Source organism: Poecile atricapillus, chromosome 3 (genome assembly GCF_030490865.1).
Source record: "Poecile atricapillus isolate bPoeAtr1 chromosome 3, bPoeAtr1.hap1, whole genome shotgun sequence".
NCBI classification, from domain to species: Eukaryota; Metazoa; Chordata; class Aves; order Passeriformes; family Paridae; genus Poecile; species Poecile atricapillus.
In genome coordinates this window covers 39,474,200-39,500,805 of record NC_081251.1, presented here as the reverse complement: position 1 = coordinate 39,500,805, position 26,606 = coordinate 39,474,200, and the positions used below count along the sequence as shown (strand labels likewise).

General features: G+C 36.4%; 1 protein-coding gene across 8 annotated transcripts in view; it reads right to left on the bottom strand.

Moving 5' to 3' along the window:
• Positions 1-26,606, bottom strand: part of MANEA (mannosidase endo-alpha) — a 95,306-nt gene that overhangs the window by 56,124 nt on the left and 12,576 nt on the right. For 3 of the 8 annotated variants that reach the window (XR_009277169.1, XR_009277168.1, XR_009277170.1), the window contains exon 5: positions 26,230-26,273. Coding sequence is in view for 3 of the 8 variants with exons in the window: in XM_058834797.1 (XP_058690780.1) it covers positions 25,637-26,273 (637 nt within the window). In the remaining 5 variants the exon portion in view is untranslated. Of the gene's footprint in view, positions 1-15,218; positions 15,341-16,189; positions 16,319-21,315; positions 26,274-26,606 lie in introns of those variants that run through there. The other 5 variants (XR_009277167.1, XR_009277166.1, XM_058834799.1 and 2 more) reach the window with 5 other exon arrangements.

The window sequence follows — 26,606 nt, the reverse complement described above, 5'->3', positions numbered from 1 at the left end:
TGCTTTTCCTGCAAACACTTTCTCATATTTCTGCATCATTCCCTATAACAGTAATTTTTATCAAAGCATTCAATAAACTAATGATTGTCTAATTCTCTGCTCATTTTCCCCCTGCTTTTAATCAGCAAATTCATGTTGTATGAAACTACAATAAATTATATATATTTGTACAAATCTGCCTGTGCAAAAATATGGACAGACCTCAGTATTGACACAAGATGAAGAATAGTTTAAAATCATGCTTTAAGTAATTTGTATTTGCAAAGTGTATTAGTCCTACATGGGTTGCACTTTCAGAAATAACAAAGGTCAGTGTGTGTGTAAATTCTGGTTTTCTAAAAGCAAAACAACTCAAATAGTCAATGAACTTTTAAAATAAAAATCACATCCAGTTCTGATGCCCCCAGCATAGGAAAGATGTGTAGCCACTGCACTGAGTACAGAGGGCCACAAGGATGACCAGGGCTAGAGCACTTCTCCTATGGAGACAAGCTGAGAGAGCTGGGGCTGTTCTGCCTGCAGAAGAGAAGGTGCCAGGGAGAAGTTCTGGAAATCTTCCAGTACTCAAAAGGAGTTTTACAAGAAAGCTGGAGAGAGACTATTTACAAGGGCATGTAGTTATAGGCAAAGACTATTGATAGGTATCCTTCAAACTGAGCTGGCTTGAAATTGAAAGACAGCAGGTGTGGATTAGCTATTAGGAATCTTTTCTTTCAGGGTGGTGAGGCACTGGAACAGGTTTGCCAGAGAAGTTGTGGATGTCCCATCCCTGAAAGTGTTCAAGGCCAGGTTGGATGGGGCTTTGAGTAATCTGGTCCAGTGCAATGTATCCCTGACACAGCAGAGGGGTTGGAACTAGATGATCTTTAAAGTCATTTAGAACTCCAGCCATGCTATGATTCTGTGATTCTATGATTCCATGATTCTAAGGTTCTGTGGACTCTATGATTCTATAAAATGTGGTCTTGGAAACAATGATAGACATTCTTAGCTCTACATACAGGAAGAATTTAATATTGTCATTGGCTGTAAAGCCTTACTCAGGAGAAGCTGAAGAGTATGATACTTCTTTAGCATCCCCTCTGCTTTCCTATGGAAACACTGTGGGAATGACTCTGAGATGCTACAAAATGCAGGACCACTACAGCACTTTATGGCAGCCTCAGCAGTTTTTGTTTCTACTCTTTGCTGGGGCCCTGAGAGCATCAACAGGCTCTGCAGTGTCTCTGACCTTCCTGGAGCTCTGGCTGTGGGCACTCAGACCAGCTCTGAGATGATGTGGCTGGTCTGTGTGAGCAACAGCAGTGGGAAGCCAAGATCCCTCCCCTTGGGAGTCGTGCTGGAGATGGAGCCTGTGCCTTCAGCTGCACTGAGGACAAACCAAGGATTGTGCCTGGACATAGACCTTGCTGATGCTTCATTTCTTGGCTTGGCCTTGGAGGTGCCTCAGCACACTGCAGCAGCTGAACAGGAGCAGGGCTGTGCAGAGCCAGTTCTCCAGGGGTGGCCTGACCCACCGGGGACTCCCAGCATTTGGCCCCTCAGGTATGTATGATGGTACCATCTCTTTTGTTCAGTTAAAAGCAAATATATTACAAGATCTTCACCTCCTGGAATTTATCTCTTCTATTTTAAAATACAGTAAATAAACACATCTTTCATACGGGACTTTGGAGATGAAGTTTATAAGGTGAAACAATTTTCCCACTATTACAGGAGAATGAAAAAAAGCAATATGTAAACTCCTCAAGGACAACATTCAATTATATTGCATACTAAAGAGGACATTCAGTGCTGCTGCATGACAGATGACAAAGCTGAATGAGCTCATATTAACTCTCATTTCTTAAGCAAATTTAGTGCAATGATTGGCAAAGTCCATTGTGCTGGAAAAGACAGCAGATGAAATAATCTTGGATTTGTAAATTAAGTGGCACAAATTTTCAAAACAATAGCTCAGTGTTATGGTAACTGAAAGGATGTATTTACTTAGCAATTATGACTTAACCAAATAGTGAACAGTAGGTTCTAAAATAAATACCCATATACAGTAACCTGAGAAACAGAAAACGGCCAGGGAACAGAAGCTGTAAAAATTATGTTCCATTTAGTCGGTCTCACGATTTAAATGTCAGATAAGAACCCGTCACACTTGCTTTCAAGTAACCTACTGGGCATAAGGTTTGTGGGTTCACAGGCAGTACAAGGTAAACAAGGAGGAAGAATTCAGTCCAGAAATCATTTGGAGTTTAGCTTTTCCAACAGCACTCCTGAGCCATACTTAGATATTGCAGGGGATATAGTATGAGCTACTGTCTACTCAGTTACTGAATTTCATTTGAATCAATGGTCTAGGAATTGCCTTCTTCTGAACGTATTTTTAGAGAGAAAATAAAATCATTCATGTTCAGATCACCCAAATGTAGAGACAAAAAAGGGATTGATACTTGCCTCACTAGACTCAACTGAAAATTCACTTTTGCATATTTTACTTCTTATTTTGAGTACTTGGTATGTACAATGAAGCTTCAGAGGTATTCAAAGATATACACTGACTTGAAGGCGCTGTTCTGGCAACATATGTTTTCATTAAGATATATTTAATGAACTTTTCACTATATTTGGCTGTTTAAACTACTTGATCAAATACTTTACTGATTATAATTTCTGCCAGCTGTTTACAAAATAAGACCCTAACTTCCTGGGAAAATACTGCAGAATGTGAATCCTACTGTTAGTTGGTGTGATTACATTTCCTTTCACAGTTTTTGTAAATTAATACAGAAATCAGATAAAAAAGAGATGCAGGCAGAGGCCTAAAAGAAGTCCTTCAGCTATTTGGATAATGGCTGCTGCAAAAGAACTGATAGACAGTAGGAGAGAGCACTTGTTGAAAGTGTGCTTTGTTTCCTTCCTAGGCTACTTGTTTTTGTTGTGGCATTCTATTTTTTTAGTTCAAAAAAATACAGCTTTAATATTTTTAATGAAGTATCTCTGGGTATTTTTTTTTTTTGCTACTCCTTGCAAGAAGGGGCATTTTTCCCTTTTGCTAATGAGAAGACATTAGATTGTGCATAATTTGATTCATATAAGAATCTCTGTGAGGTTGTAGTATTTTAGGGGGCTATGATAGAGACACAAAGACCTTTTCACTGTATGTCATATGTAAAAAAGTGATGGCATACATATTCATTACTTTATATTTTTTATATAAGAGGAAAAATTCCATCTGTCTCCCTTGCCTTACTTTCCCTGTTTTATGCTCTCTATTTTAAGTGAATAGTGAAAGCAACGTGCCAACAGTGTAACACTGCATCGATTGAAAAGACACCATGCTGCATAAACTAAACAAATATAAAAAAGAGTTTTTAGAAATAGAAAAGCATTGCTATTCTCTCTTCCCTCAAGGAATTCATGCTGACATGGTAACATCAGCTGAATCCAAGTGCAAGATTTTATGCAGGCTCCTTGGAGCACACTGTTTTTCAATTTTTGAAACGTTCAAAGGTCTGACATGGTTGTCCCCTGAGTTTCCTGGTAGCTATGTTCCTACAGAGACAATGAGGATTTTACACAAAGTTTAATACAGAGCCCAGAGAACTGCTGTGTGGCTGTGCTATAATTAGAGGAAGGGTTCACTAAAAATTAATACATAGAACAGCAGCCCTGAAGCACTAGACAGTTTGAAGGCCTCCTAAGAATGAACTTTGACTCAGCATAAAGGTAGCACTGGTAATCCCCACAGTGCCAAAATAATCACAGACAAAATCCACTTTATGTTATTGAAAATGTAGTAAAAAAATCCAGCTGTTCCATGTAACTGCCTTGAATGCCTCAGGACAAGAACCAGGGTACAAAAGAAAAAGCCAAAAACAACAAAACACATCATCAAACCATTCAGTTGTATTTGGGTGAAGATTGGTACCTAAAGCCAAAATTACTTTCCTTATAACTCTGCTTTGCACCTGGAATAATTTAATAGGCCTCTGACCTTTTATTAATTTAACGTTAAAGTTCAATTTCCTGATCAAAGGCATCACCCACTTCCTTGGATTGATCAGATTGTCTGTAACATTTACCCTCCATGCTGTCTTTCACAAAATAACCAGTTGTAGAAGCAAGGACCAGTAAATGGTATGGCTAAGATGGTCCCTTGTCAATGTTCTTCCTCTCCCTCTCTTAAGTCATTGAATCTTGATGCCTTTTTTTCACCATGATATAATATTAAGAGGGAAAAGATGAAGTGTCCTTCCTTAATTTAAATAACTTGTAGTATAATACTAAGAAAGTTTTTCTAGAAAGAGGTACATTACAGGACAGCAGATCTGATTCTCTCAATTCCTTGCCAAATATTTAGTAGGCTCTTTCTGAAAGGAAGAGCAATTTTCACTCTAGACTTGTCCTCAAAAGAAAGCAGTTGCCATAACCATGTTTTTGAAGCAGGATAATCCCTTTGCTGTGTATTAGGAATGCTTTGAGAAGATCAACCTCTCGTTTGGATATATCCTTTTTGGACAACAACTCAATCTAGGCACTGTATTGCTTAACTATGCCAAGGTTGTCTTAAAAACAGGGAAAACTCTATGCACCAGAGAGACTAGGAATTACTAAAATTAAATCAAAATGTGTTTCTTGATTGAAGACTAAGCAGCTGCCCTTTGAGTGGAGGAAGGAGTTTGAATTGCAGTTTTGAATCTGGTGCTTACCTGTGATGTATAAGTATGTGTCCTGTGTCTGGATTTTATTCAAAACCTCTGTCCACATGACAAATTTCAAGGGTGAAAACCCTACAACCACAATGTCATATGAAGAAACCAGGCTCCAGCTCTGATTCAAATCCAGCAAAACCCTTCTTCCTTTTTGTGCCTCTGACATAAACTAAGAAAATAAACAAACAGAAGGTCACAGGAGCTGTGGGAACAGGACAATGTCAGTTTGGTGGGATGAGCTTTTCACACCCTCAGTCAATACGGCTGTCTGGGCTGGCTGCAGCTCTCTGGCATGGCTTCCCTTTCTGCTCTCGATAGGCAAGATGATCTGAGCAGTGGCTCAGGACACAAAACAGCAAGAACTGATTAGGCACAAAAAAGAATAGTGCAGTTTTTATAAAAATATGAAAGTAAAATAAGATGAAGGGAAGAACCGGCCATAGTGGGGAGTACTTCTGGTCATGCTTAAGTGACTACATACATAGTGTTGTCCTGAGCACTACCTCTGAGAGCCAAGTGGAAAAGGAGGAAAACACATTGTCATTCTGCCTCCAGGCAAACAGGATTTAGGAAATCAGTGAAATTCAAATGCAAGAAAAATCCATTTCATGGTGTCCGCTACATGCATCAGAGATTAGGAAGGGCAGAGAGAAAGATAGAAATCAAGACTGACACTTTGAAAATGCATTCGGGCCATGCAGGCAGTGTGACAAGAACTAAATGTTATCTTTAGCTAGGATGGCTGTGCCTGAACAGTAATTTCCAAACAGTGATCCACGGGCTGTCCCATCATAACAGACACCTGCACACACATGCACATGCTTGACAGTGAACAGGAAAATAGTTCATAACAGGGAGCTGGAAAGTGCCAGATCATCCTAAATCCTGCAGCTGTTCCAGAAGAGAAGCAAACGGTGAATTTCTGTGATTGGAACAATGATCATGGCCAGCAGTCCTGACATCTGCATTCTCTCATTCTACAGTGGGAAAAGAAGACACTGCATTTGAGCAGTGCAACTGGGACAAATGAGAAATGACACGCTTCATAGAATGTATGCAAGGTCATCAGAGCACTCCTGCTTATCCTCCCCCAGAGCCTTGCCCCCAACAAAATTGGCTGACCCCATATTCAAAAATGGAGAAAGGAATGTGCTTATATACAGAAGCACTAACTTGACTTTGAAGCGGAGCACAATGGTATTTCAAATGCTATTGTAAGACTGAAAGAAGCATAAAATAACTCAGGAGCCAGCTTAAAATGTCTGGTGAATTCAAACCTTTCTGATCCTTTATGCTTTATATATCACTCATTCCTGGGTTTAAAAAAATGCTCCTCTACATATAAATGTTGTAGTATTGTCATACTAGAGTATTATGCTCTTACAATTATACATTATATTGTGATTACAAATTATTATATTACAAGGAAGCTATACATGTACCCTATATATACCTACCTATACCCTTAACATCTAGGACAGACTGGATATGTTACTCACATTAATTCATTTGCCTTTCCCTGCATTTCTTCAGCATTTGGACTGTATACAAGACAAGATTTTTTACAAAGTAAAAATCAACAGCAGAAAATGAGTAAACTAAAAAAAAAGACTAGCTTATGTACTTTAGGTGCAAAAATAGACCATTTACATTGATTCCTGCATACTAAAATTTTCTTTCTCTTTTCCTTTTCCTTTTCCTTCCTTTTTCCTCCCCTTCCCTCCTCTCATCTCTCTCCTTTTCTCAAACATTTGGCAGATATTGGTAAACTTCAAGGAAAAGCCCAAGTTTCATACTATTATATTCAAATATATTTCAGGATTCAATTCCTATAACACACAAATATTACTTTCATAGCATGATATTTGCATTTGCAATACCCTTAAATGCCAAAGCTTCATTAAACATGATTCTGCAAATGTTGCTCAGCTTTTCCCAAAGCCAAGAACAAGGCTAGGCATATACTTAAAACTAACAAAACTAATGAGGTTATACATTGAAGAGTTAACCTTTTTTGATGTAAAAGAGCATAGAAGGATTCAAAATGCTATCTGAATATTAACAAATTTATTAGTAATCTCTGGAGATAACTCAGATTTCTTGCAAAGATAAGGGTTACTCTAAGAAACAAAGGTTTAAGTGAAAAAAATCTGCAATATTGCACATATGCTTGGGAAATGGTGAATATGAGGTGTCTGACCTGGTTATGCCATTTTCTGTCTCCATCTAATCACATTTCAGAAGGTCAGGGTCCCTTGTACAGCACCTGAAACTGAAAGTATTTGTGGCCACACCTGGCTCTGAAATCCAGTGGTCAATATACTTTCAAAGGTATTGTGGTTCTCCTTAGTTTGAGTTCAACCTCTTCTCAGTGAAAAGTGATTCTCTGGTTTGAGAAATAGAGTCTACCTTGGTTAGAGAAGTTCTCTAGACCATCCAAGTGTGACCTCTACAGTCAGGATCTGAACACAGGGCACCACTAGCCACTATCATTGCTTGAATTCAGAAGACTTAATTTTCTAAGTTAAGTGACAAATAGCTTTGCTCTCAACCCAATCTATGTCAATAATTTGACAATTAGAAGAGCCTCCAAGGAAACACAAGAATGTGTTTGGAAACAAAACGTTTAGAAGACACTAGAGGCTAGGAATCTTTCTTCATGTACGAATGCTGAAATTACAACACATTGAAATAACTAGCTGGTATCACTTGTATCACTTCTTCCACCTGTGCTTTGTATTAGAATGGAAAGCTCTCTCCACCAGAAAATAAAATATATTCTCAGTCTTCATCTGTTGATGCTGCTGTCTGACAGAGGACATACTGCAGCCACACTCTCACCATCGACAACAGGGGCACATCCTAACTTCCATTTGGAAATTATCTATTAATGGTGTTGAAGCTTGAACTGTACATAGAAACTGTTGAAGACATGAAATAAGCATTAGCATTGGCTAAAACTGTGCCAGTCCATCCTAAGACACCAACAGCATAGGTTAGCAGCAGCAGCACCTAGAAATGTTCCCTAATATAATTTTACATACACAGCAAAGCCTTCAAGCGCAATTGAGAAATGAGAGATTTCAGTATTTCTTCATTGTCTGCAGAGAGAGTGCAGGAAAACAAGGCTTAGTGAGGTGTCTTATAATGATGGATCCAGGCTTGGCTGACTACTTTGGGACAGGGGCAGCAGAACAGGACATGACAGTGCACACAGGGCTTCTTAAGGTGAAATACCAAAGAAATGTTGCTGGTCCAGATTGAAGATTTTTTACTTATACTTAAAATGGCTCAAGTCTCAATAGGCCCAAGCACACCACACACTTGGATTCAGTTCATGACTGTGCTTTGTCAGATTCAGAAACTACCTTCTACCAGTGATTGGATTTGGCAGATGTTTTCTGAAACTCTGTCTCATGCCCAACATGTCAACCCTGCTGGCAGGTGCTGTTTTCCCTCCAGGACAGGTTTTGCAGCCTATGCAGAGCTTTGTGTGAAAGCAGCCAGCCTGCAGTCCTGTGACTGCAGCAGAGATACACCTCAGGGGAGCCACAGGTAAGATGCTTTCCTCCCCAGTCTTATCCATTTATTTTGCTAGACAAATGGATTAACTAACTCTGAAGGACTAAAGGTCTCCTTGGGTAGCAAACTGCCCTTAGCTTCACCGGTTTCTATGAGAACTGACATTGCTCAGTAACTCCCCAGTTTTGCTCAGCACCATGCAGTACTATATCCTAAAAGATTATCAAGGATGTGAATTGAATACAAACAAAGCAAGACCCATGACATTATGAAAATTCTATCGCAGATATATCTTCTAAAGATGTGACAGAGCAAATGCAATCTACTACAAAATATGAGAGAAAATTAGACACCTTGTCTTGACATTCACTTCTGTCAGAAAGATCACACATGGGAAGAATAAATCTTTAGCTCATACTAAGTTATGAGCATTTTTTTAATTATAGAGAAATGACCTTCCTCAGAGCTGCACTGTCTGGTCTTGAACACCTCCAGGGATGAGGAGTCCACAAACTCCTTGGGCAAATTATTCCAATGCCTCGTCACCCTCCTATTACAGATTTGCTTCCTAATATCTAACCAATATCTACGCCCCACTTCAGCTTAGGGCCATTCCCCCTTGTCCTACGACTACAAGCCCTTTCCAGCTTGTAAAAGGTCCCTCTCCAGCCTTCCTGGAATCTCTCTTTAGGTACCACAAGGCTGCATTGCAAGATTCTCCCAGAAATTTCTTTCTGTCTTTGACCAACAGAGAGTGATCTATATAGCAAGATCTCATGTTTTCATTCCCTTCACAAGGTAAAACAGGACAGTTATTAGTGTAGTCTGAAGATTTATAAATAATACAATGATAGCTTGAGGAAGTTCCCTATTTATTAGACAATAATTTTCAGGCCGATTTCTGAAACCAAAAGCCTCATTAGGGAAGGATAAGATTAGTACTGGTAAATTATCAAGAAGCAACCTCAACCTATTACTAGGATGAAATTTTAATTAAATAATCAATTTCAAAGACATTAAAAAGACTAGCAAAAACGAGCCATCGGATTAGAAAGGAAAAGCCTAAGAGTTTAAAATCTAAGCCTATTTTTGTGCTTATTTTCTGTTGTTGTCCTATTTTCTTCACATTTTCTGTGTGTATTTTTCTTTGCCTTTGTTCTCCTTATTCCATTCCCATTTCTTTACTCCTCAGCTTCAGCCAAACCCTTTCTTGCCCAGGAAAATGCAATATATTTGGAATGACTTATTCACAGAATGTACTTTGTTCTGAAACTTCTAAAGATGTCTGCTTTCACCAGTAATCATACATTACATAGATAAAATACCAGGGCAATAAGGTTTTCTAGTTTCTTCACAACACCATTTTTAGATATGTAAAATAAAAATTAAGTGAATATTCCTTCAATGTTTATCAGCTGAGATGGGACATAAAGGCTAGAAGATTTCCAAATCACACAAAATATGGCCAACAAAGGATTCACAAAGCACTGGTCACCTGTGGATCTCACAGTGCTGTAAAAAGAACAATCAATATTATTAGTCTCAATTGCCAGACCAAGGCTGGAAGAACAAAGTGGGAACATGGCTTTTCAAAAGTCATGCTGAAGACTGGTGACAGGGTCAGGAACAGGGTACTTGACTAAATCATCAGGCTAACTCCTCAGGTTCTATATAAAATAGCCTCTCTTGGCAAAAGTGCCACTTGCTTGGTAGAAAGGCTTAATAAAGGCCAATGGTTTTGTTTTCTCAAAGCATGTAAAGAAAGTTGAAGAATGTGGCACTAAACATATACACATATGCGTTGTGTATTATTTATTATTAGGAATTTCTCCCTTTCCAAAATATTTTGAGAATTCTAGATGAAAGGTGATGCAAGACCAGGAAATACCTTAATATTGGGAACATAGGTTACAGCCAACTAATGAGAAATTTCAGTATCACAGGTATGAGATACTAAGTATTGAGTACATGCATTACACAAAGGCAGCATTACAGTGAAACATCACCCTATATCCAAACCTACTTTGTACTGAGTACATGCATTACACAGTGAAACATCACCATTTCTCTAATCCTCTCTCATCTCTCCCTCCAAATTCAAACATTTCTTCAGGAATAGTGGGTAGAGGTGTGCAACAGTGTCTGTACAACCTTCCTGTTTTGACTGTCCTGGACAATTCAATTAATCATTACTGATGATGTACTTAAACAGAAATAAATACAGTTTATTTCTGGAATAGGTTATACTTGTGTTTTAAATGCTGATTTGCCTTTTTGCTGATTTTCAATTTTTAATCATGTGCAGTGACTCATTGTTATAAATGCAAAGGCAATTTTGGGATAAAATCAAAAAGAGAAATTTATTAATAAACAGCAAAGAACAACAACGAGAAAAAAACCACAATAAAAATGGTCAGCGCAGCGCTGGGTGGACAGGGTCTCCACCGGAGGTGTAGGGTTCCCAAATCCACGTCTGAGCGCTCTCAGGCTTGGGGTTTTATAGGGATTTTAAGTCCTCAGGCTAGAATTCCAAGCAGGCTCCATTCACCAAGTGTTCTTGATTGTCCGGTGAATGGATTTCCTGGCTTGGAAAAATAGACCTAACCAGTGTCCGGACAGAGTCTCCTCAGATGTAAAGAGACTCTGTATGTATTTCAATTTGGGTTATCAAGGCACAAGTGGTGTGATCCGGGGCCGGTGCCGATGGGTATCTCGGCAGAGTCTTTCCTTTTGTTTCCGTTGATTGCATCTCCAACACTGGTTTGACAGGTGGGGTGTTCAGGTCTAGCGACGGATACTTTTCTGAGGCTTGTCTTTTGTCGACCTTGATTGTTTCCCAACAGATCTGCAGGGACGCTGGTCAGGTCCGGAGATGGGTGTCTCCTCCGAGCTAGTTCTTTTGTTTTCCTGATGGCCCTCGTCCTGTCTATTTTCTGAGCTGATGTTCGTTATCTGGGTGTTGGCTGCAATCCGTTGCCTTTGGAGGAAACTCCCGGCCAGGCTTGGAGAAAGGGTTTATGTACATTTTTGGACTTTATATTATTTCAACACATACATATCTTATTTATACCTTTACGAATTTTTATTTACAGATTAATTTATTACACTCATTATTTTGAAAGGTTCTGCTAAACTAAATTTCTGCATTCTATTAAAAGAAAAATAATAAGAGAGCTCTTGAAACATTTTATTTGTTAGAAAAAAATCAGTATGTTTTGCCTGTGTAATTAACTAAGGTGCCCAAATATTTTTAATGGTCCAAGTGTTGTCTGAACTCCCATATAGCTCCTGTAATTTATATCACAAGTAATTCTACTTATTTGGATAAAAAGTTATAAGCTAAATATGCTCTTTGAAATTATTGTTATATAAATTAATAGGAAAAAGGGAATATAAATAATTTAGCCAAAATGTTCTAAATTATTAGGCAAAAAATATAGTAAATTAATGGAGTATTAACAAAACATTACATAAAATGCTCTAGGTATGGCATAATTTTTTAATTAATACTGCTGGCATTCCACTTAACAAGGGCGATTTAATGCAACATACCTGTATTATGTCCTAAATAGACTGCTGAGATTTATACAGACTATAGTTTGAGACATTAATTGATTGCCAGAAGAAATTAATTAACAAATAAGAATGATATTGCAGTCACCCTAGGAATGGTGTTGGAAGCATTTGCTCTTGATCACAGCTGCCTTTCAGTTTGCAGTGGTTTCTAGACCTGTTCTGTACCTTCCTGGCCTAAGTCAGTTTTGCAGCCACTGGTGGTGCTGGCCCCATTTTGCCTGAGGGCAGCTGCAGGAACTGTTTTGGAAGCGGATATAAGAGCACCTAGTTGCCTTTTTGGAGGGCTCTCAGGCCTTTCTCCTCTTGCACCCTTGGCCCAGCAAAGAACTGGCATGTCCTGGGAGCTCGGGAGTTGCTGAATTTGTGTGGCTTGTTGGTGCTGCTGAAGTCTGGGTGTTTCCCTTCACGTAACTCCCCCCAGGCACATGCAATAGCTCAGCCCTGCACACACCCTTGGCATTCAGCACTTCCAGGGTTCACAGCTCTTTTCTTGCTCCTCTGCTGAGCAGCAATTAGCCCAATGTTTTCAACATGTGACCAAGTCACTGCTTGTATAAAAGTCCATTGCCTCGTGAGTATGCCATTTACCCCGTGATTTATTGTTGTAAAGCCACAGCTGCTCTGCACAGGTACAGTGGGTTTATCATATGGAACAAGACAATCTGCAGTATGCAGCTCTCTCCTCTGTGAGACTGGGAGGTTAAAAAATGAGCCACAGCTCCAAACTAAGTTTCAGCTGGACTCAGTAGCGAAACCTGCAGAGGCAGTAAACCCTTCAGAATTATTTAAATCCATTTAAAACAGAAGAGAACTGAAGAACTTGTCTGTCATTAGGAGGTGAATAAAGGGCTCTAAGGGATGCAAAGAATTAAATGTGCTTCTACATTTATACAAAAAGTCATTGGGGATAAGTATCTATGTGTGCAATAGTTACATATTAGAAAGTCATTAATTTAAGAGCTCTGTGAGGAAATCGACTCTGGTTACCCCACATACAACCAATGAATGTCTGCTTATGGTATGGAACAGAGAGCAATGTGGTAGGGATGTCTAAAAACAGAGTATCCAACAACCAACCCATTCATCACTTGTGCTAGGAAAGAAGAAACATACTTGAATCTGCAAGAAAGGCTTCCCATTTCCTACAAACTGCTCCTGTTCTTGTGCAATAGCTCTGACAGTAACAAGCAATCCACAGTGACTCATCCATTTAGCAATTTGATCAGATAAAGCATAAAAGGAATTGGAAGTCACATAAGATCATGTTCTTTCCAATGTCTGCCAAACACAAACTTCTAAGGAGGTTTTCCCAGTGTTTATCAAGCTTTTTCTATACTCTCCATGGCACAAGTCTTGCCTGAATCCAGCTAACTCTGGATTCCTGAGTGTGTGCACTCAGTAGTTTACCCAATCATTGTTATTTTCATGAAGGGAACACCTAGATAGATAGTAGCAGTATTTTTTGCTGTATCTGCGGTTCTTTCACTTTTCTGACAGCTCATGTCTCAACCTTATCCTACTCCTTTTAATCTGTTTCCTTAGACCCTTGGCACCCATACTCTGAAAGACTTTCTGAATTTCACTGTGCTATTTCTTGTCTGTAATATATTTATCTGATTTGCCATATTGTGAGCAAGTCTTGCTCATGCATTAAATGCCATCTGAGGATGCAGGAAGGACTCATGCTCAGAGCTTTGCACTTACTTGCAGGTTAATACCTATTCAGAAATTTAAAACTGGAAAACAGTACTTTGGTTTTAAGATACTCGCAGGTCAGGGTCATTTTTCATCTTGCACTTGAAACTGGATTTGTCAGTCAGCAAAGTGTTAAGAGTACAACTTCTTACTTTACATATTGGACCCACAGGATTTAGTTTTGGGGGTAAACACCTGGATGTCATGTTGCAGTCCAGTGCTGAGATTACCCTTCATGCCTGTACACCACTCTCAGATTACATTGCTGAATGCCCCTTTTCCACCAAAGAAAATGAAAGCTATTATTTTGAGTTTTTCTCAAAAATCTTCTCTTTCATGCCAGCAGTCGCTCCCTTTTGCTTCTCACTGAATCAATCTGTGCTATTAGAAAACTCAGAAAACCTTAAGTGAAGGATAAGTGTGAAGTAAGCAGGAGGCAGCAAGTGCGGGAGTTGGCACAGGGCAGTGAGATAGGAATGCAAACTTCAGGAAGAATAGATGTCATAAACCCTGTGAATTATAGGAGAAGGGCATGAACCAGGAAAGTAAGAAAAAGGCAAGTTCTTCAGTTGCCTCAAATAGTTGCTGCAGTTCTAGAGGAAGTGATTCTGGGTCAACCTTTTCCTCAGATAATCAGCAATTTGCAGCATTCCCTGAGGACCTCAGGGTCCATCATTTCTTTCTCGTCTAAGGGAACTGCAATATTTACATGTTATCCTCTCAACAGCGCAGATGGTATAATTATAGTATCTGATGATAAAAGAATTCTTCCGATCTTTTTTCTTCTACTTTAGGAAAAAAAAGGTAGTGGTTAGAAGACCAATTCTTATGCAGCTGAATCTCAAGCTAAGCCTTAACTGCTCTACATAAAAAACAGAAACATCAGGCACCTCCAGAAAGCTCTGTCTGAGATATTAACTTCTGAAGATGGCTTGTTTTAGCAGCATCTCAATAAGCTTTTGACAGTGACAGCGTACCCTCTATGCTTTGCACACAAATTGTTGTAAGCAACTGTCTTTGCCTGAAAATATACTTTTGACAACTGAATAAATCAGACAGACAGATCATAACAGATATGGAATATTACTTCTGTTTTACACACTGGGGACTAAGGTAATTGCCTGAGGCCTGCAAGTTGCTGTAACACAGCAGGGAATTGAATCTTGTATCTTGAGTCTCATGCAAATAAATAAAAAATTACCCTTCCCCTAAGAATAAAATATGCACCTGTAAAGGTGGAGAGAGAAGGGGAAGGCCTTATGAGTAAACTTTATGAATAGCATAACATTTCTATAATGTCATGATTTGGGGTTATAATAAAAACTCCCAACCTTTCAGAACTACACACAAAATTTTTCATGTATCTTACACTAACAAATCTCTGGTAGCATTAGATTCACACTACGTATTGACATTACTGACTGTAATGTTCAGTTTACTTTTATTCTCATATAAAAGGCTTTTTGGCTGTTGTTGTCATGCTTCTATGTACACAGCATGTTAAGTATTCTTATCACCCATATTCTGGCTTCTCTGTTATTTTAATAGATTTTGGCAAATCTGTCTAGGCCCTAAACCAAAGCTCAAAAATCACAAGCCCTAATATTCCAATGTTCTTTACATGCTACAGATTAAAATTTTATGATATCTCAACTAAAGAAAATATTGCATGCGTAGGGTTGAGCACATGAATTCTATATCATATAACAGTCTTACCGTGTAGGTTTCAAGCATTGGCAGAAAAAAAGGGAACAAAACCCCCTATATTTTGCATTCTCTGCTTGTTCACTTTCTTGTCATAAGCTTCCATTGACGGCTGAATCCTGGCAGAGGAAAAACTTTTATAATCATGCTAAGTGTTAAAAATTTGCAAGCTAGGTCTAAGAGGTTATTTTTACATATTTCAAATAATCTTAGAATCTTAAATTTTTATGTATTTTTTCATCAATACAGACTTGGCACAGAAATATACTGAAGATTCCAAATTACAAAAAGAGATCTAAGTACCTATGAACATAGAATCATATAATTTGGAAGAAATGTAGAGGACAAAATAAATATAACTGAATAGAGAACATTTTTTCAGTGTCATGCATTGTTTATGTGTTTACTGGACAGATCTAGTTGAACAACATTTGTTAGTATATTACTGTGGAGAAAATTTGTTTAAGCATTACATTTTCAAACAGATAAAAGTATGAATTGATGTGCATAAAATTATCAACAAGCCCTTTATATCACCACTATATTCCTATGAATTACACATATTCAAGGTTCATCTATGGGATGTACAATCCTTCTTTCCTTCCTTATGCAAGTAACAGAAACAATATAGATCCCTAAAATGAACAAAGAAGTATTTTAACTCAGGAGAACACACTCTTGTTAAATAATAAGTTGTTAAAATTGATAGCCTAATGATTAGGTTTTGTAGATTAATTCAAAAAGCCTTTGGATGAATAAGAAATATGGTTGAAAACATTCCACTTTAAGAACTGGCTATTTCACAACACATGTATAGTCTCACATTGCTCGTGTAATGCTGTGTTCCAGTGAAGAGCTAACATATTTCTACTCCCACTGAATTAATTTAATCCAGTTTCTCACCTCAGATGTAGCTGAATATAGTTTAAGCCACATTTTATTTTGCACTAAAATCTTCTACAAGTGATTCTGCAGTTACTTACCTAGCTTTATCATAAGTGGTAACTGGCAGTGAGCAGTCCAAAAAGTTTTGACATAATGATTAAAGAATTTATTTACTCTTTTAATGAATTGGGATTAATCACAGGCTAATTTGCAGAATTGCATGGATTCTGAAAAAAAAATATTTTATGAAACTTAATTTATCATGAAATAGAATTGCAGGTGAAATTCAATATATAAACATTAATGGGTATATAAGGAAAAAAGAGTCATTTACTTGTACAGAGTTCCCCACTGCTAAACTGAAATTTGTGGAGTTATAAACCAAATTACTTATTTATCAAATTAAAGTCTTCTATGGTGGATTCCCTGGAAGCCCAATCATTAATGTTCTGGTTCTCTCCTTTACATCTATAATCTATATTCAAAGGCCCCTAATGCCACAGAGTCTCTCTGCTAAACTCCAAAAGTTGCTGCAATCAAACTGATCATCTGTAGCACCAGGCTGAAGAAGCTACATAGAGATAGCCTGAACTTTTCTGCAATATGTGTGGTCTATCTCCAGACTCTATGGGGTTTAGTTTTCATGGCACATAAGCAGAAACACACAATCCTTTAATATCTTCAAGAATCAATGGCATTAGTTCAGCATAGCACGAGTAGTTACTCTTCTGATGGTCCAGAGTTTAAAGCCAGCAACATTCAACCTTACAAAAAGAAGAAAACTAAAATATTAATTGGTTAACACTAAATCAGTTTCTTGCTTTCCAATATGAATATCCCTCTTAATTTCAGAAACAAATGAAGGCATTTTTGATTTACACACATAAGTCAAAATGTCTTGCAAAATACCTAAAGCATTACATGAGATAGAACTCATTTATTTCCAAAAATACTTTCTCTTGCTTTCTGATAATCAGTTGTTCAGAGATTTTTTGAGGCAAAATATGCACCTGGACCACCCTGTTTATGAAGTTTGATAAATGCTATTGTGACTTTGTACCTATTATACTTTCAATTTCTACAATATCCTGTAGCATTACATTTGATAATTTTACTATATTGAGCGAAAAACCCCAACTTCCTATTCTGTGTTTTAATACATTATCTGAAAATTTAATTGGACGACCTTTCTTTGGCATAAAGAACAAAAAAAAATTACTGTTCTCTATTAATTTTCTTTATGCCCTTCAGTGATCCACTGGCACATTCTAAGGAACAATTTTTCTCAAAGCTTAGTATTTTTAATGTACATTTTTCTTGCTTCAAATCTTAGTCTGATTTCTGCAATCTTTCCATGTATCTTTTCAGTTATTTTTTAAAAAGGATATAGATAACCAGTATTCCAGACACAAGCACGATACATTTATACAACGATACAGTGCTATTTTCTGTTGTCTTTCCCAATAATATATTTGTTGTTTACTATCTTTGTGCTTAATTTTTTTATAGTACTAAGAAAACAGATAGCCAAATCTATTTTAAGCAGTAGACCACTATAACGCAGTACAACTTTGCGCATGTATAGTATATACTGATACTATACATGTACATGACACTATGTTTCTCCAGCTCTTTTATCAACCAATTTGTTACTATTATGTAATTACGTTTTTGATTTTGATTATCTTATAAAAATTTAGTATCTTTTGAAGGCCAGGTACTTTGCTGAAGCTTTATTGTCCTTGACCACATTTCTAATTACAATTTCAAAAATGTAATGAATTTTTTGGTGCATGACTTTGCTTTGGAAAACTACACTGATATTGCCCAATACATCTATCTTAAATGTCTATTCTTACTACTTTTCTGACCAAGGATGGATTTCAAGCTCCAAGCATCCCTCCTAGAAGTCTTTCTAAAATTACCACAAATACCACATTTGTCCTCTTTTCTTCATGTGCCTACCATTAACAACGAAGTATATACATTTTTAAGAATTTCATACTTGAGTTCCTTGAAAACCCCTGGATGAGAACTATTGAGACAGGGTGATTTACTGCTGTTCGTTTTATTGATCCAGTCACAAGAACACTTGTATGACATTTCAACTTAGGATATTTCTTAATTAATTAACAATGGATACTGGATCCAGCATGAAAATCTCACCTCTTCTGTAATAAACAAAGATACAAAACACTTTAAACTTCTCTACTACAGCTTTATCAAAGACTCAAATGATCATTGAAAATGATCATTGCTTCTCTGCTATCTGCCAGCACTACCAACACACTACCAGCTTTCTGTCTGCTTGTGACATGTTTTAGAAACACGCATTAAAGAAGACTCTAGTACATAATTCTTAAAAATTCTTGTTTGGTTATTTTTTCCTTAATATCATATTACATCTTGCCTAGCATGGTTTGCTATATTTACTTCTGAAGAGTGGATGGGGGAAGCTTAATTATTGTCTTTTTTATCTATTTTAGGTCTAGGAAGTTGTTCCTTCAAGTTTGGTAGGGATTCTCTTTTTTAGCTTTAGAATGAATGCCAGAACTTAGTTCTTTTCTGGTTTGATCCTTTGACAGAATCTGCATTTTAAAGTATCTTTTATTTATAACATTTTATTTTGTTGTTTAACTATATGGACTTTTTCCAGGCCTCTTTTGATTCATACAATAATCCGAATATGGTTATATAGTCTGCATAAAGCCTCCAGACATTTTATCATTCTGACATCTCTTAACTACTTTCCTCCCTTCTACACAGCTTGTCTTTTTCAATGTCATGTTACTGCAATGAAGTTTAAAAATTTTGCTTTGTATTTTCTCTCCAATATTTTCATAAAAAAAGCACACAAATATATGCAAAAAAATTCCAAATGAATTAGTAGATCAGGAAGGTGGTCAGCCAAAGGTTGGACATAAATAGCAAAGCATATGTACTTTTGGTATGCTAAGAGTACAACTAATACAATTTAATTTCTGTTTTCTGAACATATTTTATTTTTTGAAAGTAGGTTCTTCACTCACCTGGAATTAGAGTACTCACTAAGAATCATATATATGAGAAAAAATAAAGACTGCAGAGCTTTTCACAAAATAAATGGCTGGCTACTTCTTTCGCCCCTGAAAAATCTAATGATTAATTAATGATTAACATTGCTTCCTGAGGTTAATGGCTTCTTTGGAAGCCCCCTTTAGTTCTTTTTTAGTTTCCCCTTTAAAAATAAGTATTCACTGCTATTAAATTATTTTGAATGGTGGCAACTGTATTATGAAATATTGTATTACAAAAATACATATGGCATAATTAAAATCATACTTCTCATACTAACTGGCTATCAGAACTTAATGAACAATCAATCTCAGCTCTGCAAGAAAACTATTTTCTTCCATAGTCTATTAGAATTTTCCAAGAAACTTCCATTAAAATCACAACAAACCAACATCCTAATTTTCACTAGTATTCTAAAAATCAACTGTAGTTATGGCTGGTTCTTTGTTTGTTGAATCACATTGCAGTTTGGGAAATTAGTCTTGAAAGATCATGCTATGTGTTTCCATAGCAATGACTTCAAGTTATAAAACCAAATCTGAAGACAGTGTCCTGCTGTCAGATACATAGTGCTCATTTCCACGGGCTAAAAAAAACCCAAACAAAAACACCCTCCCCCTCAAACAACAAACCACTGGTCATAGCGTTGGTTCTGCGGAGAGCTAGCAATACACCTCTTCAAGATTTTAGAAAACAGCTATTCTAACTAACTAAAAATGTCTTAAATACTCTAAGCAGAGACCAAATTTAAAAACAAAACTGTTCTCTAGAAGTGGTACATCAGCTCTGAATGCAATAGCAGGCATCAACATTACCTAATAAAACATTTATTTTTCTCCAACATGGATTTTAGTTAGCTAGTGTATACTTTTGAGATATATATATATATAATATATATATAATATATATATATAATATATTCTATGCTGCAAACAGTTTCATTTAACCACTTCTAAAATTCTCTAATTTAGAAAAGTTCAGTAGATTTTTACCCATAATTTTAGACCACTGGAAATGAGCTTGAATACTCTGATTATTTCTGACTATCCACATTACTTAACTGCTAGGATCAAGAAGTGAGCCACTCTGGATCACTCCATGGACATTGACAAGATCTGGGAATGACTAAAACTGCTCTGGATTTTTTCTATCCATACAAGGGCAGTAGCATTTTTCACGAAGACATGAGGAAAATATTGTGTATGCACATATTTGCATACACATGTTCTAAGATCTAAATTCAATTAAAAAAAACTTCCTCATTTTTGAATGTGCTAAGCCAGCTTTGAATAGTAGCAATAATGGAATATACAAAAATAGGATTCTCATCTTTCCACAAGATCATCATACTGTATGATAACTGTGTGTACAGAAATACACAATACTATGTGCGTGAATTAGCTTTAATTTCCTTCATACCAGTGCAGTTAGTTTGTTTGACAAAACACGTTTTTCAAACACATAGGTGATTTCGCACTGCTGTGAAAAATAAAATGGCAACGTTTACCTTCCAAACTTTTTATGCCTGAAGAGCACAATATACTATCAGAATGCAACAAATACTTAATTCATCCTTCTGTAATAATCAGTTGTAAACCATTCTCCTGCAAGGCCAATAATTTGTGTGTCCCTCCCTCCTAAACTTCAGTATGAACTGAAAACTTCAGTTTTACTTTGTCAACATACACTTATAACCTCAGGATGCAAAAGACACTTGCGATACGATGCAGTAGTAAACTCAGCAGCCTAATAAGATGCAATAAAATTAGGCCTAAAAACTTCAGGAGCATTGTCTATTTATAAAAAATTGTGATAAGCCTGTTGTTTTGAGTCTAATAAATTCTACACACACATAGTAATAGAAAAATAAAAATTAACTTTCAAAACTCGTATCATGAAAAGACTCCACTATCACAAATTCCTTTAAAAATTATAATTTTTGGGCATATATTTATTATTCATGAAAACATCCATAAGCAAAAAGGTCTTCTATAAATATCATAGGGAATTAAAACCACTGCTTACTTAAAAGTACCAGAATCCAGTTTGTAATTTTATTACAATGAAATATTACTTTAAAAAGAATGACTTCAGGTATATGCACATATCTAAACAGAAACACACACATTTTTTATTTTATGTAAGAAAATTCATCTCTGTCACAGCCATATAGGGTATTAAAAGAAAGGTATTTTTTATTTGTGTTCAAAGCATATCAAAGATACATTATCCATTCACAACATATTCACCTATACAGTATCAAATTCACATCATGCTTTCTGCTGTGCCACTAATCTTATAGATTCTCTTTACTGAATATTCCAACCATTTTAGAAATTAGAAATTTTAGAAATACAGTCACTTTAGGAATTTATATAACATTTAACATGCTGGTCAAAAGTAAAAGATAAAAAGAAACAAAACACTGACACAATCTTAACGAATTAGGAAGCTGAAGACAGTACTTGTAGGACTGGGAGAGAGATTTTCATCTGATATTCAGTGGCAAATAATTTGTTTATAAATAATTTATTTCCTCTTTTTATGTTCACGAGATTCAGGAAAAAAAAGTGCCTTAAATCACAGTAAGTCCTTATCCATGTGCCAGAGATACATTTACTGGCAACACAGAGCTGAAAACACTCCTGAGAGATGTTTTCAATTGAACCTAAGAACCACCTGTGTGTGAAACGTGTTAATTCAAACTATGCAGAGCATATACATACCAAGTTTCATAAAAAAAACTGTTTTCACTGAAGAGCCTTCTGCTTCAATAACCTCTTAAGAGACAAATCATTGGCACCTCAAAAGAGATGCACTAGACAAATACGATCAACATCAGTGCAGAAACTATACTCACAATAATCCAAAGTTTGCCACTAAAATAGCAACAGCATCAGCACGTGTTTGCCCAAAAAATTCACTACAAGATTATAGACCTGACAAACATGCACTATAATGCAAGATTTAATACACATTCTTATTTCAGAGTTGATGGTGTAAGCTTCAGTTCTGAGACAGCTCACAGAACTAAAACAATTTACTTGATCATAACTCACAGAAGCAGAAATGAACATATAGATTTTCTTTTAAAAATGTGTTCCCTTCTTATCACAAGGACTTGTTACTTGTCTAGAAACCATTTACCCCCTGGCAATACTCAGTCAGTAGTATGTGATTGATTACTTCAGATATTTCTGTATTTGCAGAGGCATAACATGGCATGATCTCTTTTAAAACTTCCTGTATCACTCTAAGTACCATGAAATAATGTAACAAGATGAATCAAATGCATTTAATCATTGTAAAAATATTAAAACCAGACATTACAGTATTTTTTCCCAGGTGGCCAAGAAGTAAAACTGGTGGGACACCAAAGTGAAATGGGATCTGGATATTCCTTGAATCTATTTAAAATCTCAAAATCATTTCAAATGTTCTTTCCCATCTCTCAATTTTGGTTGCACACTGGAGTCCCCTTCCTGTCCTACTGTAATCCTAAAGCTTGGAGTAACCACCCTCTTAAATACATTCACTCCTCTCCTCCCTTGCCCCAGCAACTGTGCCCTTGTGACCATCATATTCCTTTTCATTTGAACAAATCCTTTCCCACCGACCTATTTTTATTCAAATTTCAAAGAATCATCATGAATGCAGAAAGCAGTCCATAAGCAAAACTCTCCACTCCCCATAACAAGAAGCAGCACATTGACTTGCTTTAAGTAGAGAGAAAGTATTGGTCTGGCAGGTGGGGTAGTTCTAGTAGCTGCTAATCCATCAGCTTTCCTTAAGATCATGAAATTGAATTCTCAACTCTGAAATATTATGTGAGGTTGCATATTTATGCTTTAAAACACATCAAGCACATAAAAAATACAGCAAATGATCAGGGGTGATGAATTTCTAGGCACTTAACTTTCATTATTTTCTAGAGAAATTCTGTAAATTTCTTCTGAAGGTCCCATTAGACATCAGTGTGCCATGGCCCAAACCACTTAATGGCATGGGTTAAACAATGCCCTTAAAGCAATTACAAAAGTCTTTCAGAGTAATGAAGATCCATTACATTGTTACCATAAATTTCATTTTATACAAGATAGATCACCTCAGTTGTACAATACCATACAACACACTTCAAATGTTTCTATACACAGCAACAAAGGAGTGACTTTCACAGTCACAGAGAAAATAAACTGCCACTAAGAGAAAGTAAGGGCTGAAAGGTGAGTGCAAAGTTGCCAAGACCAGTAAAGTGCTCAGATAACTACAATGAGAAAAGACCAGTGGATGACAAAACTTTAATCAAAGGGACAACAAAGTGACTTGTCCATTCAAAAGGTTTGAAAGATCAGAAGATCTTTTAATAACATATGCAAAATATTTAACTGTTCCCTCACATTTGAAATAAATATATGGACTCTGGGCTGTAAAAGCATAAACATACAACAAATTATAAAAATGAGTAATGTATAGCTATTTAAGAGATTTATAGTAAAATAAGTAGTATCAGATTTCTTAAAAAAAGGAGTAGTTGGAATTGGTAAAAGTCTAACAAGTGCTTTTTATGTTTCAGACACTATTTTCTAACTGTGGTCATACCTATGTCTATGTCAGTTTATCCACTGGAGTATAGCAAAAGAAAATAAGCATAAGTAAACTTTTCCTTTAGAGGCATTTCAGACCCTGCAGAAATGCCACAGGAAAATGCAGAAAAATAAGAGAGATTAATAAGACTCCAGTAACTCTAGAGGCACACTTCAACATGCCAGGTTATATACCTGCCATCCAATTTCTGTATTTTTTCAAGCAGCTGAGGGCATTAGATGACACCTCATCACTTGAACTACTGCAAAGAAATGACAAAAAATCTAAACTGTATATAAACAAACTTTTTTCATACCAGAAAGACTCTAGAAATGTATAGTGGTAACTGGTTTATATTTATTTGGAATGACAAAGTTTTCTGGAAAAAAATATACTAGTTTGGTTTCTGTTTAACAGAAGTTCTCACATTCACCTTACCACTTAACAGACGGATTACAGTGAGATTTGAGTAAAGAGTGTAATTTTCATAGGTTGTGCTGAAATCAATGGAATTTTAACTGTTAATAGTGGTCACAACAGTCTGAGCATATGAACTAAAACACAGGATCAGAACCTTGCACATAGATTAAAAAAATTAACAACTAAGAATCCACTTTGCTAAGATTGAACACTTGCTGCAAATAAACAAAACAGCGCTGTTTCTACTATTCCAAAGTTTACAGCTTTGTTATGAAATTCTATGAAAATCCCCCAAAAAATGTATTTCCAAGGAGGTATGTCTGTGTGACTGAATCTTTCAAACCTCATAAAAAATGTCAGTTAATAATCACAACACTAGACAGGTGAGATTCTTAGGACTGAAAATACTCATTTCCAGGCACACCACAGTCTTACAGATAGAACTGGTAGAGTGCTTATCTGAATAACAGCAAGATACTAGTATCTACAATTCTGAATCCTGGAAAAACTAAATGGACTAGATGAAAAAGAGGAATCTCAGATTTCATATTAAACAAATGGGTAGTTGCTCTCATTGCTACCAAACTAGGTTGCTCCTACATCAGAGGCAAAAAAAAAAATTCCTACAATTAAGTTATCGTAGGACAAGTAGGACAGTAGGTTTAGAAACTTTAAACATTTAAACAAAGCACACTAGATATGTGTATTCAGTCAATTAGCAGAAAATACACAACAATGGAAGTTCTAATAAACTTTTTGCATCTTTAGGGAGTTTTTCCCCTCAAAAATATTTTCCACTCTAATTCTAACTTTTTTTTTTTTAATTCAAAGTACTAGAAAAAACAAATCTTCCTTGTTGGTATCCAGTAATCTGCAAAAGTCTACACTATGTACCAAACAGAGAAAATGTAAGTAAACTAGAAATCTTTCAGCAGTTCTTTGGAACTTTCTTTCAAATACTTTTTTTTTAAACAAAACTCAGTGGTGTTGCATCACACATAACTCTTCAGTCCTTTCGTATGTCAAGAATTCTGTATGCAAAGCATCAAAATGTAGATTATTCCACACACTGTAAACATGCATCCTGCAAGAATCTATGAGAATTTAGATTACAGCATCAGTTTGATTAGAAACACAACTACAGAAATAAAGGAAGGAAGAAACTGTGCCAGTTTTTTGTTATACTTTGGTCATGTAGCGTTATCCCATGCAGATGTTCTGAAAACTCAGCATGCAAGTTGCAAAGTTAAAAAAACATAAACAACTGAACAACAAACAGCTTTCCCTGAATATTTTTGAACTAAAATATCCAGTAAGACAGAATTGCCAATATTCTCATAATCTTTTTACTTCTCAATATTAAAATTCAGTAGTAGTGCATATACATTCAAAAGATATAATAAAGACATTTAATAACAGATTCTTCAGCTCTCAATTTCTTTCTCAATACAGTCAATGCATTAGGAAACAACTGCAGCTGGGACAACTCACATAAGCCACTGTTCTTGTTCTTTTCTGTACTTCTCAGACCACTTCTGAGTAAGCTCTAGGTAAACATTTGGTTTATGGGGTTTATAATCAAGGTAAACCACCTGTCCAGTCCGTTTAGGGATAGCTTTTTCAATCTGAGTTCCTTCGTGCCATTCATTAAAAGATGTAATGGAAATAATTTCTGGTCGCACCAGAAGGGCTGCACTGAAGGCAGTCTCATAGTACTTCCCATTAACACGGTTCCGGGTGTTGTGGTTGTTCCATGGTCGGATGCTGGTATCGATATAACCTGGCCCCACACTTGGAATAAACATTAAGTTGTTACTATCACAAAAGGCTTTTAAACTTGCCCAATTATGGTGTGACGAGCCGTAGGAGAAGCCATTGGTAGCAAAGTACGTGTACATTCCATCAAAACCACTTCTGTGAATGTCATGCTTATGTCTTTCTTCTACAAGAAGTGCAATGAATAATGCATCATAGGGAGTATTTCGAATACTCTGGGATCCAGAGACAGTTAACAGATTTGCCCATATTTCAGGAATTGTTACATAAGAGTCATAAACATAAAACATGGGAAGAAGTCTACCTGTGCTGGTCTTATGCCTGTAAAAGGCTGGATGGCTTCCGTATCTATAAAGCAAACAAGTATCATTAAGACAAAATTTGCCATTTGGAAAATACTCTTGTACAATCTGAGCTGAAGACTTTTCCCAAAAATTAATTTTAAACCACAGGACATGGACTTCAAAACACAGCACATAATTTCCACTGCCAGCCCAGTGTTTGCTTAAGTATCAAACAACGACTCTTCGAAGAACCTTTAAACTACTACAGATTAGTAACTGTCCCGGGTTTGTCAGGGACAGAGTTAATATTCCTAGTAGCTGGTACAGTGCTGTGGTTTTTTTTGATTTAGCATGAGAACAAAATTGATAACACATTGAGGTTTTGTCTGCTGCTAAG